The sequence below is a fragment of the Salmo salar genome, chromosome 01 (genome assembly GCF_965601325.2).
Source record: "Salmo salar chromosome 01, fSalSal1, whole genome shotgun sequence".
In the NCBI taxonomy this organism is placed as follows: domain Eukaryota; kingdom Metazoa; phylum Chordata; class Actinopteri; order Salmoniformes; family Salmonidae; genus Salmo; species Salmo salar.
The window spans coordinates 60,723,703-60,741,576 of NC_138291.1; the positions used below are offsets into that span (position 1 = coordinate 60,723,703).

Here is a 17,874-nt window from a genome sequence, read left to right on the forward strand (position 1 = left end):
TTTAACCAACTTTGACTGTCCTCTAAGAGTTGACGAATGTCCTTTTCACTTGAGTTCACGCCAAGTAAGTTTACTTTTTGTGGAAAAGTGCCACAGTTAACTTTTCCAATGAATCCAATTTTAAATGACTGTCTGCTATAAGCAAATATTTTCAACTCTGTTCTCCAAATCCAAATTAAATACTTTATGACACCAGTGGAACTCTAGGAGGTTTGGTTGGGCCGTCCTATTTTTTCGGCGGTGAGACAGGAAGTGAAGTCCAGACGGCTGCCATGTGCCCATAACTAACACACTGACACACAGAGACATGGATCTGACTCATGTTTAGAGGCAGGTTGGCAACTAATAGCTGTGCCGTAGAACAATGTTATACGCTACCTTCAGGTTTCTCTTTAGTAGGTTTAATGCAATGTGTTCAAACCATTGTAACTAAATAGGCTGTTAATATATGAGCCTAAAATGAAATGGAGAACAAGCATCTAGTTAACAGTGTGTCTGATACAGACTATCAAATGTGACAGGTGCGTGATTGTACAAATACTAAGACATACGGAGTGAGTAAAATGAGTAGATGTGTGTGGATTTCTGGAATGCTGTGTGTGACGATAGACGGGGCGAAGCTCTCTGTGAAATAAGAAAACGCCCTCCACAATCAGTAAAATGTCAGTGGATTTCTGAGATGTCCTCCAGACCCACTTTGCTGTTTCTGCCAGCTCCTGCACCACAGGGACAAAATTCAATATTCTCCATCTATTAGCACTAACTTCAGCAATAATTTAAATTTGCTGGTCACACACACACACACACACACACACACACACAGGGTGTTTGACAAATAAAGTAAAGACAGAAGAATAGATTACAACATACCAAAACAGACAACACTAAATTAGAATCAACTTGGTTGCGATATTACAAATCGCTGAGGTGTCTAACAGAATGGACTGCCTCAGGTCTCAGATCAGATTAGTCCATTGGTAATGTTAGAAAACCCATCTCCAACGCTATTGACTGAGGCTATAATATGGCAAAATGCAGCCTAAGGCACATATAGCTTATGTGTTTGGGTGTCCTTGCCTTCGCAGAGCAAGCGTCTCCATCGTACCTCGTTGTGGGGCAGGCCGGCTGCAGAGAAGATGGGAATCTTCTGACCTCGGGCGATGCTGTTCATCCCATCGATGGCAGAGATACCGGTCTGGATCATCTCTTCGGGGTAGATACGGCACTGAGGGTTGATGGGCTGGCCTGGAACAGGGCAGCGGTCACAGCAGAGGTTCAGAAACACATACCAGAGGGTTAGCCACTTTCAACCCAGATAGTAGTCATATTAGGGATATAAATGGTAGAGTTGGCCTTATAATAGTTTCAATTCATCTATTTACACTGCATGTGCAGTTGCACACATACGTAAACAAACTATGGTTTAGAAAAGAAAATGAAATAAGTACACTTGTAGGAGATGCATGAAATCCCCAAAAGGTTATACATCCATACATTGTCCCGAGATGGAACAAATGGTCAGACCGGAGGTCAGGGTCAAAGACCTTATTGCCCTTAAGATGGAAGACTCATGACCCTCTACAAGTCATCTATTCATTGGGATGCCATGCCTACACAATGGCATGCTACACGTGAAAGGGATTCAGGGATGGGATCAACAGTCAATATAAAGACAGTGTTTGGCCTTGTAGCAGTGAGATACAACTAAAAACTGAACTCACACTATACAAGCTAATGTATAGTTTCACATCTAAGTCCACTAGCAGAGTAAAGATGGGGTTGATCCGGTGTAAGCTCAGTATACTAAGAATATAGTCCAGGTACCATGTTTCTATTTTTGCACATCAGGGTCAATTGCATTTCAACACAGACAATGTTGTTATCTAAGAATATCTTTCGCTTCCTGAATGAACTGAATCATAGCTCCATCCTACCCATGATGTCCAGGTAGTCTTCAGCCAGCACAGTGGGGCCACGGTCAATGGGCTTGCCTGAGCCATTGAAAACACGTCCTGAAATGAAAGACATTTTCTATTAGTTTCATTTCATATCGCATGGATTGCTAGCCACATAATAATCTCTACCTCTAATTCGTAAAAGAATATGAGCAGTTTCTTCAGGTTTCAGACAATGGTAGAGATGCTGCATTTTATATTTCCAATTCATTTAGGACCATTATTAAATGATACTAGCAACAGATGGTTCACTCAACTTTTCAAATACACCTAACATTGAGTCCCACTGAGGTGGTATGACTGGGAGATTTATAAAAAGTCATACAAGCCTCAAAGATTCTCTTCAATGTTTTGTTCCCCTAATTTGCTCACGGAGAAGACTCAATGCAGGACTCAAATTGAGGCATTAACAGAGGCGAGGTAAAAATGGAACAGAATAATTGTATTTAGCACACCAAGAGAGTAAAGCCTGCAGGGTATTTTCTTCTGTGTGAGAAGGAGGGTGGGCGGAAACAGTTATACAGAGTGGTGAAAACAGTCTTAATCAGAGGTGGATTTCATGCTTCCTCCTGCCTAGCGCCCACCGGATGCCACTCCGCTCGCCGTGAAAGGCTCATCTTACCCAGCATGTCCTCAGACACAGGTGTGCGCAGGATGTCACCGGTGAACTCACAGGCCGTCTTCTTGGCATCAATACCAGATGTCCCCTCAAACACCTGAAAATGACATTAAACGGTATCTTTCAGTTGTTTGTGGTATGTGTATGTGTGTGTGTGTGTGTGTGTGTGTGTTGCGAGGGACTCACCTGTACGACAGCTTTGGTGCCAATCACCTCCAGCACCTGGCCACTCCTCCTGGTGCCATCAGGTAAAGTCAGGTGCACAATCTCTGCATACCTGGGAAACTGCCACATAAAAAAGGTTGGAAAACTCCATTTAACAAACACGTTTATTTCGGTCTTTCAAAACAGAAAACATACATGACCAGCAATTAGGCTAACCCTGCAGAAAATAAGACTATCAATTTCACTAAGCAAGTCAGAACCCCAGAACCAAAAAAAATCTAGCATAGTTGCAAGATAATAAGTTCTGTCCACAAGAGATGAAAGGCTTGCACACTGATCGAGATGCTAAGTACTCGTTCAGGAAATGCTATTGGTGTGTCTGAGCCCTAATAGAAAAGTAATTTTAAATCTTTAGTCACCTTCACATTATCCAGAATCACCAGGGGGCCATTCACTCCAGACACAGTAGAATATGCTGAAATAGAGAATAACAGTAAAAAAATAAAATTATAAAAATATTAGTAAAAATTAGATCATATTAAAAATCTTTTTAAATTTTTTTTTACAAATAGTTGATCAAAACAATGACCATAAGTGTAGGGGAAAAACATCACAAAAATTAAAACTATACTTTCGTAAAGGGGTTTAAAACCTCTTTGGGCTAGGTGGCAGTATTTTCACATCCGGATGAAAAGCATGCCCAAAGTAAACTGCCTGCTACTCAGGCCCAGAAGCTAGGATATGCATATTATTAGTAGATTTGGATAGAAAATACTGAAGTTTCTAAAACTGTTTGAATAATGTCTGTGTATAACAGAACTTATTTCGCAGGCGAAACCCCGAGCACAATCCATCCAGGGAAAAATTATTTTGAGCTCAATCTGTTTTCCATAAATTTTCTATGGCAATCCCTTTTTAATAGAAATATGCTTGCAGTTCCTATGGCTTCCACTAGCTGTCAACAGTCTTTAGAAATTGGTTGATGTTTTTCCTTTGAGAAATGAAAAAGTAGCCCTGTTATTTCCATGTGTCACTCCAGGTGCACTCTAATGTTTTGGTGCGCGCGACCTGGAACGTGCTTGACTTTGTTTTCGTCCGGTATTGAGCACAGTATTTCCAGTCTTAAATTTTATTGATTATTTACGTTTTAGGATACATAGATTTGGAATAGGAACGTTGTTTGAAATGTTTGGACCAATTTTACAGGTAACATATTAGACACTTTGTAGGCATGTTGGGCGAGTTGGAACCGGTGTTTTTCTGAATCAAACGCGCATTTGGACATTTTGGGGATATAAAAAAGCAATTTATCGAACTAAAGGACCATTTGTGATGTTTATGGGACATTTTGGAGTGCCAACAGAAGATGATCTTCAAAAGGTAAGGCATGAATTATATCATTATTACTGACTTTTGTGTAGCAATAATTTAATGAGACAACTAAAAGGGTGCGCAACATGAAAATATTGTCCCATTTACATTGTGTAATTTATTGACGGTCCATAACTAGCCCCAAAGATAGGTTATCTAATGTCAAACCAACTTTGCCACAGGGTCGTACACCAGCCAGCTGAAGTTAATTTGCAAAATAAATTGGCTAGCACTAGCTAGCCTAGGAGACTTCAAGACCTGGTTAGACTGTTTCAAGTTATCTAGACAAGTGAGTGACTGTGTACCGTTTTGGCAGAGTGAATGTATAAACTTTTGCTACATGCGAACACACACAAGAGACACACACATAAAATTACACAACAGTGGTAGGCCTGATCACCGACAACATGAGACAGCCTATAGGGAGGTGGTCAGAGACCTGGCTGTGTGGTGCCAGGACAACAAACTCTTCCTCAATGTGATCAAGACAAAGGAGATGATTGTGGACTACAGGAAAAGGAAGACCGAGCACGACCCAATTCTCATCAACGGGGATGTAGTGGAGCAGGTTGAGAGCTCCACGTTCATTGGTGTCCACATTAACAAACTAACATGGCCCAAGCGCACCAAGAAAGTTGTGAAGAGGGCACGACAAAACCCATTCCCCCTCAGGAGACTGAAAAGATTTAGCATGGGTCCTCAGATCCTCAAAAGGTTCTACAGCTGCACCATTGAGAGCTTCCTGACTGGTTGCATCATACTTGGTATGGCAACTGTTTGGCCGTTGACCACAAGGCACTACAGAGGGTAGTGCGTACGGCCCAGTACATCACCGGGGCCAAGCTTCCTGCCATCCAGGACCTCTATACCAGGCGGTGTCAGAGGAAGGCCCTAAAAATTGTCAAAGCCTCCAACCACCATTGACTGTTCTCCCTGCTACCGCATGGCAAGCGGCACCGGGGAACCAAGTCTAGGTCCAAAAAGGCTTCTAAACAGCTGCTAACCCCAAGGCATAAGACTCCTGAACATCTAATCAAATGGCTACCCAGACTATTTGCATTGCCCCCCCCCCCCCCCCCCTTTTACACTGCTGCTACTCGCTGTTATTATCTATGCATAGTCACTTTAACCTGTTGGGGATAGGGGGCAGTATTTACATGGCCGGATAAAAAAACGTACCCGATTTAATCTGGTTACTACTCCTGCCCAGTAGAATATGCATATAATTATTGGCTTTGGATAGAAAACACCCTAAAGTTTCTAAAACTGTTTGAATGGTGTCTGAGTATAACAGAACTCAAATGGCAGGCAAAAACCTGAGAAGATTCCATACAGGAAGTGACCTGTCTGACAAGTTCTTGTTCATCTTGGCTCTTTTTATTGAAGACTGAGGATCTTTGCTGTAACGTGACACTTCCTACGGCTCCCATAGGCTCTCAGAACCCTGGAAAAAGCTGAATGATATCGAGGCAGCCCCAGGCTGAAACACATTAGCGCGTTTGGATAGTGGCCGATCAGAGGACAATGGGCTTAGGAGCGTGCACGAGTCGACCCCATGCTTTATTTTCTTTGGTCTTTTTACCTAAACGCAGATTCCCGGTCGGAATATTATCGCTTTTTTATGAGAAAAATGGCATAAAAATTGATTTTAAACAGCGGTTGACATGCTTCGAAGTACGGTAATGGAATATTTAGAATTTTTTTGTCACGAAATGCGTCGTGCTCGTCACCCTTCTTTACCATTCGGATAGTGTCTTGAACGCACGAACAAAACGCCGCTATTTGGATATAACTATGGATTATTTTGAACCAAACCAACATTTGTTATTGAAGTAGAAGTCCTGGGAGTGCATTCTAACGAAGAACAGCAAAGGTAATAACATTTTTTCTTCTAGTAAATCTGAGTTTGGTGAGTGCTAAACTTGCTGGGTGTCTAAATAGCTAGCCCTGTGATGCCGGGCTATCTACTGAGAATATTGCAAAATGTGCTTTCACCGAAAAGCTATTTTTTTTAAATCGGACATAGAGTGCATAGAGGAGTTCTGTATCTATAATTCTTAAAATAATTCTTATGCTTTTTGTGAACGTTTATCGTGAGTAATTTAGTAAATTTTTTGTAAATTCACCGGAAGTTTGCGGGGGGTATGCTAGTTCTGAACGTCACATGCTAATGTAAAAAGCTGGTTTTTGATATAAATATGAACTTGATTGAACAAAACATGCATATATTGTATAACATAATGTCCTAGGTGTGTCATCTGATGAAGATCATCAAAGGTTAGTGCTGCATTTAGCTGTGGTTTGGATTTATGTGACATTATATGCTAGCTTGAAAAATGGGTGTCTGATTATTTCTGGCTGGGTACTCTGCTGACATAATCTAATGTTTTGCTTTCGTTGTAAAGCCTTTTTGAAATCGGACAGTGTGGTTAGATTAATGAGAGTCTTGTCTTTAAAATGGTGTAAAATAGTCATATGTTTGAGAAATTGAATAATAGCATTTCTAAGGTATTTGAATAACGCGCCACAGGATTCCACTGGCTGTTACGTAGGTGGGACGATTTCGTCCCGCCGACCCTAGAGAGTTTAATAAAACTCTACCTACATGTACATATTACATCAATTACCTCGACTAACCGTTGCCCCTGCACATTGAATCTGTACTGGTACCCCCTGTATATAGCCTCGCTATTGTTATTTTACTGCTGCTCTTTAATTATGTTACTTTTATTTCTTATTCATATCTTTTTTTTCCTTTTTTTTTTTTTCCTGCATTGTTGGTTAGGGCTTGTAAGTAAGCATTTCACTGTAAGGTGTAAGGTGCTTTGATACCACCGACAACTCTTGTTTGGCTTCAGTCATGGCCGTTGCATTGCTTAATTAATGACCAAGATGAAAAACTAGGCCAAAATCAGGAAGTTCAGGCCCCCCTTTAAAGGCCCAAGTATGGAGAAACAGAAGAGCATAGGTGTGGTCCAAAACTTTGTCCTCTTACTTTCTTTGGGAAAACATTAGCTCTGCTGACATTAGAGCCAATTTGGTAGTGTCTGCAAAAACCAGGGGCCTCCGTCTACTTCTCCTCGCACAGCTATAGCCCGAGGAGGCGAAGTGAAGGGGAGTACGGGGGCATTGTTTTCATCAGGTCTTCCATCATGCCCTTGTGTTTCTTTTTTTGTGTGAACCGTCAATCTCTTGGCCAATATCAAAGCTGCAAGGAAATTAGAGCAGACTGGTTCTAACACAGAGCACTAAAGCCTGGCGGGGTGCATCCACTTTGCCACTAATTAGGCAGTGGCCAACAAATAACCTGTCAATGCACTATAGCGCTATAGCCATTTCCCACACACACACACCTGCATTTCAACCCCTATTACCCAGACAGGCTGTAAGAGAGAGATGGGGAAGAGTGAGAGAGAGTGAGACAGAGAGTGTGAGAGACAAAGGGAGTTCTCAAGTGTGATAAAAGGACCACCCCAACAGAGGGGCACTAGTTTCCCTTCCTTCTCCAAATAAACTGCCTCTGCTCGGACTACTCTATCAACTCCCTGCACCGGGAGTAAAGACATTTGTGGAGGCGTGAAGAGACTTAAAGATTCCAAAATCTACAACACAACTATGCAGCATCTCATCCTGATAGAAACATAGCGCCTACCAGTGAAAAATCAATTAAAGTCATTGATTAATTCCGTTTTGCCTCCCTCGACCCTACGGCACAGGCCTTGAACGTAGGCTAATGAGTAGTCTAGGATTAATTAACATTGCTAAGTCTCAGTGCGAGACCACGATCCCCGTCTCAAAACTGTTTTATTTAAATTATCTCCTAATGAGCTATGAATACTGGTTAGCTCCATTTCATAACTTGGCACAACTAAAAATCTGCAAGTAGGCCTATATGAATTAAATATAAGCATGCAGTGGTGATAATCAAGATGTTAGCTATCCTAGATGATATCTTTACATATTAAATTATTAACTATGCCACACCATAATACAGCCTAGCATTTGAGTTTTGGTTATAACTACCCGGTCGATACAAATATAGGCAAATCTTTGATTATAATTTTTTTAATTTAAGGTTAGGGGCCAATTGATTAGTTTCTCAGACTAAACACTTTGCATTCAAACCTTGCATCTAACATCTGGAAAAATTCAACCTCATCTCAGATGGACTTCTACTTCATAGCCTAAAGCTCTTGAGTTCCCAGTTGAATTTGTTCCCAAAACTAAAAATACAAAAAAGTAACTGCAGAAATATGCAGAAGCACCGTCAATATCCAAAATAATGAGTAGTGCAGGCCATCAAAAATGTGTGATATACTCCTAGTCATCAGCATGCCCTAATCTCCTATTGGCCCACAAGCTCAACAGTCAATTAAATAAAAGATTAGCCTCATGATTGACATGATTATACTTTCGCCTCCGACAAATCTTGCATCCAAATACATTAACCTGCTTTTTTAAAGGGGGTATGTGTTGTACAGGTTTTTTTGTTTGCCCCTTTCTCCTCAGACAAATTGCAGAATGTATGTTGGTTGGTCATGTTAGACCTGTTATGGACTTAATAGCTACACTTACCCTACAAATTATCCATATATGGCTCAAAGGAGATACATATGGCTACTTACTGAAGGGTTATAATAATTATGATGCAAGAAAATTGTGGCTGTACAATTGTACAACCTCTTTCCACAAGTCCACAAAGCTCTAATGGAAAATATTTGAAAACAGAAATGGGAACATAAGCCCAATTTCAAGATAGCCCTATTTGCAGAGACCATCTTCACATTTATTGTGTGAAAAATGACCATAGTTGCCTCTGGTGGATGGTACCCTTTTAGAACACAATAAGTCCTTCCAACAAAGCAAATAAAATGTTGTGGTGCGTTGCACTGACACATTGTTGAAATTATGGTTTAGACTAGGCCCACCAGAACTTCCCTAATAATGAAAAAAAAAAAAACAACTCAGAGATGTCCTCTGAGACAGTTGCACGCAGCTAAAAGAAATATAGTACCCACTCATTACGCAAGATCATGATTAATCAATGCGCTACACATTCATATGATGTGAAGTAGCAACATTTCTCATTAGGTTTGAAAAACTTTCCCCACCCCTCTTTTGCTACTTGAGCTCAAGTGCAGCAGTCCCCTGGCTTGGCATGCAACGGCAGTGTGGGTCACCCTCCGGCCTGTTCAGCTGCCAGAGCCCTTTGTGTACAAAGATGTTAATTGGTCCTAATCCGCCACTAGAAACTGTTTTGGTAGCCTGACCTCACACCCTGAAGGACACCTTGGTGTGAAATACTAAAGGGCCCATTCAAGTACCAGAGAAAAGAGGCACAGAGCATTCCAACACAATTGAATTTCCCAGCTAAAAAGAGGGGGCTCTGTGGGTGCTGGGATGGGGCGCAGCATCATTCGAACGCTGAATACATGGTACGAAGCAGTGGTAACAGTGACATGCGGCTCACAATCAAGTTCTACCCGACCACAAGCACACACAGGGGGCTTCTCACAGGCCACCAGGAGATGGGAATGCTAATTGGCCCAAGCCTGAAACCAGGGAACCTCCTTAACTCAAACATGCAACTCTTAGCCAACAAACACACTCAACCAAAAAGAATGTGCTTAGATCAGCTTAAACCTAACAACCTCCTTGTTGCTACTCAGAAGAAATATGGCAGTATTTAAAACAAGCAGTACAAATCCTGTATTGTATCAGAGTAGGCTTATTGGATGTTGGAATGAAAACATCCCTACTATCTTTAAGCAAATGAAAGGCTTGCCCATTGCCAAACAATGCTCTGGCTTATTCAAGTTGGACAGATAGGCTACTCTGAGATGGATGTGTTGGATCTTTGGTGAATCTTCAATGGAGAAAAATCCAAGGCAAAGGAGACAAATGGACCAAGAGCACAAATCAATTTGTAATAGGGAGGCAATTTCAACTCAATTTTGATGTCCTTGGTGGTAAACAAAAGTGTATATTCCTAGACTTTCAATGATAATTTACAGGACAAAGGGATTCAAGGAAGCACACCCCCAGAAATGTTCAAACCCAGAGCCTTTCATGTTTGAGCAACTACAAATCACGGAGCATGCAACAAATTGTTAAATTGTCCAATAATCATGAAGCAACAAGCAAAGAATCTCAAAGCACTTGAAACTTGAAATTAATTCACCAAGACAGGGTTCTTAAGCAGTGTTCACATTGGCAGTTTGAAGTAAATCAAAATCCAATTGGTTATTTTTCCTGCATTCTGAACAGCCAAAAACCACATATAATCTGATATTTCAAGCCACATTTCAAACCACCTTCATAGGTGGTTTGAAGTCTGATACAAATCTGATTCCTGGCCATGTGCATGGGCGGCAGGTAGCCTAGTGGTTAGAGCGTTGGACTAGTAACCGAAAGGTTGCAAAATCTAATCCCCGAGCTGGCAAGGTAAAAATGTGTAATTCTGCCCCTGAACAAGGAAGTTAACCCACTGTTCCTAGGCCGTCATTGAAAATAAGAATTTGTTCTTAATTGACTTTCCTAGTTAAATTAAATAAAAAATAAAAATGTAACTTGTGTCTGAATGGTCAAATCTGATTTATTTGCCCTCAAGTGTTTTTTTTTTAAGACTGTAATGACAAAAAAGAAATGTCCCCTCACTGTCAACTGCGATTATTTTCAGCAAACTTAACATGTAAATATTTGTATGAACATAACAAGATTCAACAACAGACTTCTGACTAACAGATATGGAATAGTGCGTCTCTGAACAAAGGGGGGGGGGGGGGGGGGGTCAAAATCAAAAGCACAGTCCGTATCTGGTGTGGCCACCAGCTGCAATAAGTACTGCAGTGCATCTCCTCATGGACTGCACCAGATTTGCCAGTTCTTGCTGTGAGATGTTACCCCACTCTTCCACCAAGGCACCTGCAAGTTTCCGGACATTTCTGGGGGGAATGGCCCTAGCCCTCACCCTCCGATCCAACAGGTCCCAGACGTGCTCAATGGGATTGAGATCCGGGCTCTTCGCTGGCCATGGCAGAACACAGACACTCCTGTCTTGCAGGAAATCACACACAGAACGAGCAGTATGGCTGGTGGCATTGTCATACTGGAGGGTCATGTCAGGATGAGCCTGCAGGAAGGGTACCACATGAGGGAGGAGGATGTCTTCCCTGTAACGCACAGCGTTGAGTTTGCCTGCAATGACAACAAGCTCAGTCCGATGATGCTGTGACACACCGCCCTAGATCATGACGGCCCTTCCACCTCCAAATCGATCCCGCTCCAGAGTACAGGCCTCTGTGTAATGCTCATTCCTTCGATAAACGTGAATCCAACCATCACCCCTGGTGAGACAAAACCGCGACTCGTCAGTGAAGAGCACTTTTTGCCAGTGCTGTCTGGTCCAGCGACGGTGGGTTTGTGCCCATAGGCGATGTTGCCAGTGATGTCTGGTGAGGATCTGCCTTACAACAGGCCTACAAGCCCTCAGTCCAGCCTCTCTCAGCCTATTGCGGACAATCTGAGCACCGATGGAGGGATTGTGCGTTCCTGGTGTAACTCAGGCAGTTGTTGTTGCAATCCTGTACCTGTCCCGCAGGTGTGATGTTCGGATGTACCGATCCTGTGCAGGTGTTGTTACACTGCGAGGACGATCAGCTGTCCTTCCTGTCTCACTGTAGCGCTGTCTTAGGCGTCTTACAGTACGGACATGGCAATTTATTGCCCTGGTCACATCTGCAGTCCTCATGCCTCCTTGCAGCATGCCTAAGGCACATTCACGCAGATGAGTAGGGACCCCGGGCATCTTTCCTTTGGTGTTTTTCAGAGTCAGTAGAAAGGCCTCTTTAGTGTCCTAAGTTTTCATAACTGTGAACTTACAGACAGTAGGCAATTAAGCTGTTAGTGTCTTACCGACTGTTCCATTGGTGCATGTCCATTAAATGTTTATGGTTCATTGACCAAGCATGGGAAACAGTGTTTAAACCCTTTACAATGAAGATCTGTGAAGTTATTTGGATTTTTACAAGTTATCCTTGAAGGACAGGGTCCCGAAAAAGGGACATTACTTTTTTTGCTGAGTTCATGATATGTTAGGTTTCGTATGATAACATAAAACAGATGGTTCCTTAAAGGGATAATCCACTCCAAACCACACGTTCCTATTATTAACAGTGTTAAAATGTGTTAAATAACACTATGTGAAAACAATATTTTGTGTGAACAAATGTTTCATTTTGACATAATAAGAAGAATGGTAGAAACATGTGAAAATTGTTTTGGGAACTCTGTTACAGCTCAAGTTTACGAACTGGCTGGCTAAATAGGTACAGTTGAAGTCAGAAGTTTACATACACTTAGGTTGGAGTCATTAAAACTCGTTTTTCAACCACTCCACAAATTTCTTGTTAACAAACTATAGTTTTGGCAAGTCGGTCTGGACATCTACTTCGTGTTTGACAAGTAATTTTTCAAACAATTGTTTACAGACAGATAATTTCAATTAAAATTCACTGTATCACAATTCCAGTGGGTCAGAAGTTTACATACACTGAGTTGACTGTGTCTGTAAACAGCTTGGAAAATTCCAGAAAATTATGTCATGGCTTTAGAAGCTTCTGATAGGCTAATTGACATCATTTGAGTCAATTGGAGGTGTACCTGTGGATGTATTTCAAGGCCTACCTTCAAACTCAGTGCCTCTTTGCTTGACATCATGGGAAAATCAAAAGAAATTCAGCCAAGACCTCAGAAAAAAAATGGTAGACCTCCACAAGTCTGGTTCATCCTTGGGAGCAATTTCCAAAAGCCTGAAGGTACCACGTTCATCTGTACAAACAATAGTGCATAAGTATAAACACCTTGGGACCACATAGCCGTCATAATGCTCAGGAAGGAGACGCGTTCTGTCTCTTAGAGATGAACGTACTTTGGTGCGAAAAGTGCAAATCAGTCCCAGAACAACAGAAAAGGACCTTGTGAAGATGCTGGAGGAAACAGGTATAAAAGTATCTATATCCACAGTAAAATGAGTCCTATATCGACATAACCTGAAAGGCCGCTCAGCAAGGAAGAAGCCACTGCTCCAAAGCTGCCATAAAAAAGCCAGACTACGGTTTGCAACTGCACAAGGGGACAAAGATCGTACTTTTTGGAGAAATGTCCTCTGGTCTGATGAAACAAAAATATAACTGTTTGACCATAATGACCATCTTTATGTCTGGAGGAAAAAGAGGGAGGCTTGCAAGCCGAAGAACACCATCCCAACCATGAAGCACGGGGGTGGCAGCATCATGTGGGGGTGCTTTGCTGCAGGAGGGACTGGTGCACTTCACAAAATAGATGGCATCATGAGGAAGGAAAATTATGTGGATATATTTAAGAAACATCAGTCAGGAAGTTAAAGCTTGGTCGCAAATGAGTCTTCCAAATGGACAATGACCCCAAGCATACTTCCAAAGTTGTGGCAAAATGGCTTAAGGACAACAAAGTCAAGGTATTGGAGTGACCATCACAAAGCCCTGACCTCAATCCCATAGAAAATTTGTGGGCAGAACTGAAAAAGCGTGTGCGAGCAAGGAGGCCTACAAACCTGACTCCGTTACACCAGCTCTGTCAGGAGGAATGTGCCAAAATTCACCCAACTTATTGTGGGAAGCTTGTGGAAGGCTACCTGAAACGTTTGACCCAAGTTAAACAATTTAAAGGCAATGTTACCAAATACTAATTGAGTGTATGTAAACTTCTGACCCACTGGGAATGTGATAAAATAAATAAAAGCTGAAATAAATAATTCTTTCTACTATTATTCTGACATTTCACATTCTTAAAATAAAATAATGTGGTCATTCTAACTGACCTAAGACAGGGAATTTTTACTAGGACTAAATGTCAGGAATTGTGAAAAACTGAGTTTAAATGTATTTGGCTATGGTGTATATAAACTTCCGAATTCAACTGTAGCTAGAAAACATAACTACCCACAATAATACCAATGTCAATATCAGCATGTGAAGTAACTAGCAAGCTGAAAAATATCCTGAACAAACTGCACTATCAATTTAGGAGTCTCTCTCACAGAGTTCAACTTGCAGTTCCTCTGTCACAAAGCTATAAATGGAGTACAACATGAACATCTAGCAACCCAAAGGTTGTGAGTTCAAAACTCATCACGGTCAACTTTAGCATTTTAGCTAATTAGCAACTTGTTAGCTACTTTGCAACTACTTAACATGTTAGCTAACCATTCCCTTAACCCTTTAACCTGTTAGGGCTAGGGGGCAGTATTGACACGGCCGGATAAAAAAACGCACCCGATTTAATCTGGTTATTACTCCTGCCCAGTAACTAGAATATGCATATAATTATTGGCTTTGGATAGAAAACACCCTAAAGTTTCTAAAACTGTTTGAATGGTGTCTGTGAGTATAACAGAACTCAAATGGAAGGCCAAAACCTGAGAAGATTCCATGCAGGAAGTGGCCTGTCTGACAAGTTGTGTTTCATCTTGACTCTTTTTATTGAAGACTGAGGATCTTTGCAATAACGTGACACTTCCTACGGCTCCCATAGGCTCTCAGAGCCCGGGAAAAAGCTGAACGATATCGAGGCAGCCTCTGGCTGAAACACATTATCGCTTTTGGCAAGTGGCCGATCAGAGTACTATGGGCTTAGGCGCGTGCTCGAGTCGACCGAATGCTTTATTTTCTTTCGTCTGTTTACCTAAACGCAGATTCCCGGTCGGAATATTATCGCTTTTTTTATGAGAAAAATGGCATAAAAATTGATTTTAAACAGCGGTTGACATGCTTCGAAGTACAGTAATGGAATATTTAGAATTTTTTTGTCATGAATTGCGCCATGCTCGTCACCCTTATTTACCCTTTCGGATAGTGTCTTGAACGCACGAACAAAACGCCGCTGTTTGGATATAACTATGGATTATTTTGAACCAAACCAACATTTGCGGGGGGTATGCTATTTCTGAACGTCACATGCTAATGTAAAAAGCTGGTTTTTGATATAAATATGAACTTGATTGAACAAAACATGCATGTATTGTATAACATAATGTCCTAGGTGTGTCATCTGATGAAGATCAAAGGTTAGTGCTGCATTTAGCTGTGGTTTGGATTTATGTGACATTATATGCTAGCTTGAAAAATGGGTGTCTGATTATTTCTGGCTGGGTACTCTGCTGACATAATCTAATGTTTTGCTTTCGTTGTAAAGCCTTTTTGAAATCGGACAGTGTGGTTAGATTAACGAGAGTCTTGTCTTTAAAATGGTGTAAAATAGTCATATGTTTGAAAAAGTTTTAGCATTTTTGAGGTTTTTGAATAACGCGCCACGGGATTACACTGGCTGTTACGTAGGTGGGACGATTTGGTGCCACCTACCCTAGAGAGGTTAACCCAACTTAACCCTTTAACCTTAACCTCTTGCCTAGCTAATGTTAGCCAGCTAGCTAGAATTCGTAGCATAGAATGTTTTGCAAATTTGTAACATATAATACAAATTGTAATATTTCACATAAAATGGTTAATGGACAACCACAAATGAATACATGCCATACGAAATGTAACATATCATAATAAATGGAGAGTCTCAGATTTTACACAGAATAATACGAAATGCTCTGAGACCAGGTTGTGTCAGTTGTTTACAAGCTACCTAGCTAGCTAGTTGACTGCTGTGGTAGGCCTAAAATTATTTGTTTTGAAAGTTGGATCATCTTATCCTTTGAGGCTATAAAAGTGGTTCTTACACTATGATTTTAAACATTCAAAGCAACTAGGAAACGTTCATGGCAGGCATTATTGTCACCCTAGCTTGGTACATCACTTCTGAGTGATTGGTGGCGCTCGTGCGTCCTATCAGCCTACACCACTGCCCACACACCCGCCGTTACTATGACAACTAGCGTAGCCATGCCAGCAAATGACTGCCGTCAGGACACAAACTAAATTTGGTCACTTGTAACTTGCCGTTTGTACAGTCAGTAGACCTTAACAGATTTAAAAAAACAAAACTGATTTGAGCATTAAGGCCTGCAGTGTGAACAAGCTTTACAACACTATACATTCACAGGTCACGGTTGTAACTGTTTGCTATACGCAGTGGTTCTCAAACCTTTCCTTAGGGACCTCCAGACATTTCACAATTTTGTTGTAGGCCTCAACTAGCTCACCTGATTTACCTAGTCAAAGGATTGATGATTAGTTGGGAAAGCTGAATCAGGTGTGCTAGCTCTGGAATAGATCAAATACATGGCTGGGGTTCCCCGAGGAGAGGTTTGAGAAGCACTGCGCTATAGGAACCTTAAATACAAATATGGACTTTGAAAGCAATTCCACTGCTTTTTCACACTTCCCCTTTAATTAGGGACTGATATAAACCTGACACACCAGGTGACTATAATTAGTTATCAGGTAGAAAAGAAAACCAGCAGCAGAGACGGAAGAGGAGGCGAGACATCCCACTCCCTAATTTTTTCTGGTTCATATACAGTCCATGAACTAAGCGGACCAGACCCAGCTGCTAATGCATGTGTGCCTATGGGAGAGCCACCATGTTAAACAGACCGGAACTGACATTCTTTTCAATGTTAAACGGCCTGAATGGGACATCTTCCTTTATACACCATATTTTCCAGCAGTACTCCGGACCTCGTAGTGTAAGATTGTTCCCATACCATTATTACAGAGAATCAGAAAAATACTACCCTCTGCCTATTGGCTACTTAGCTTATTCAAGCCTGTCTCAATACAACAGTGCCCTTTTAAGACAAAAAAAAGCTCTAACATCAAAGATGTCTAGAAATGTACACGTTTTGTGCTCTTAACAATCACTGACTATCGCTGACTACAAATGATCTATGAATTCGGCTAATAACTCTAACTAGCAAAGGATATAAACAAAATGTGCACACGTGGCTACTTGCAGCTTTCGCTTTGATCTCAAAACAAGGCATCTACTCACGACCACTCATGCAGTAAACACAGTCCAGTTCAAAGTAAATGGCACAGATCCATATATGGCAATGGTCTATTTGCATAAAGGCCTACTGCAGCTTTGATTGCTTATGCTGCACTGGTCTGTGTAGAGTACGGGCTGAGTAGTGCGTGTCAATGCAATAGAATCCTACTCCGATGCGCTCTGCCTACAAAAAGATCTCTTGCATAGTTCGTTTTGTTTCGGTATGTTGCATTGAAAGTGGCTAATATTGCATTGATTCGTTCACAATTGCCACAGTAAAGGAAGATGTTGATAGTCCTAACAGGGAAAACACTGGAACAGTGGTCTACAACCTTTTCTGAGTCAAGATGCAAGCCAAGATCTACCGCTCAGATTATTATTTGTATATTTTTTTTAAATACATTTTTTTCATTTAGCTGACGCTCTTATCCAGAGTGACTTACAGTTAGTGCATTCATCTTAACAAGCATAGAAAGTAAATGATTCCTAAATAATGTAGCTATTAGTAGGGTCAGAGCTAGAAGGGGGGGGGGTAAAGTGCAGGTTAAGTGTTATATTTTGTTTATTTTTTATTTATTTTTTGTTTGGGGTTCGAGGTGAGGAGGATTATTTAAGATATGACTTTAAAAATATTAAGCTTATGCAACATTAACCAATTTTTGCAGTAAGCTATAGGGCCAATAACACCACATATGGGCTTTGCTTCAATTGCCCCCAATTGCCCTGTTGTTGGGCCTTTAAAAAATATATTTCAAAATATGAGACAGGCGATATGATCACACCGGT

The 17,874-nt window shown here is 41.2% G+C and overlaps 1 protein-coding gene across 1 annotated transcript in view; it reads right to left on the reverse strand.

Moving 5' to 3' along the window:
• Positions 1-17,874, reverse strand: part of LOC100136392 (V-type proton ATPase subunit B, brain isoform) — a 54,065-nt gene that overhangs the window by 15,249 nt on the left and 20,942 nt on the right. Inside the window, exons 2-6 of the mRNA XM_014202781.3 lie at positions 3,159-3,214; positions 2,761-2,859; positions 2,578-2,671; positions 1,935-2,012; positions 1,106-1,245 (exon numbers count right to left, since the gene is read on the reverse strand). Coding sequence (XP_014058256.1) covers positions 1,106-1,245; positions 1,935-2,012; positions 2,578-2,671; positions 2,761-2,859; positions 3,159-3,214 — 467 coding nt within the window. The remainder of the gene's footprint in view (positions 1-1,105; positions 1,246-1,934; positions 2,013-2,577; positions 2,672-2,760; positions 2,860-3,158; positions 3,215-17,874) is intronic.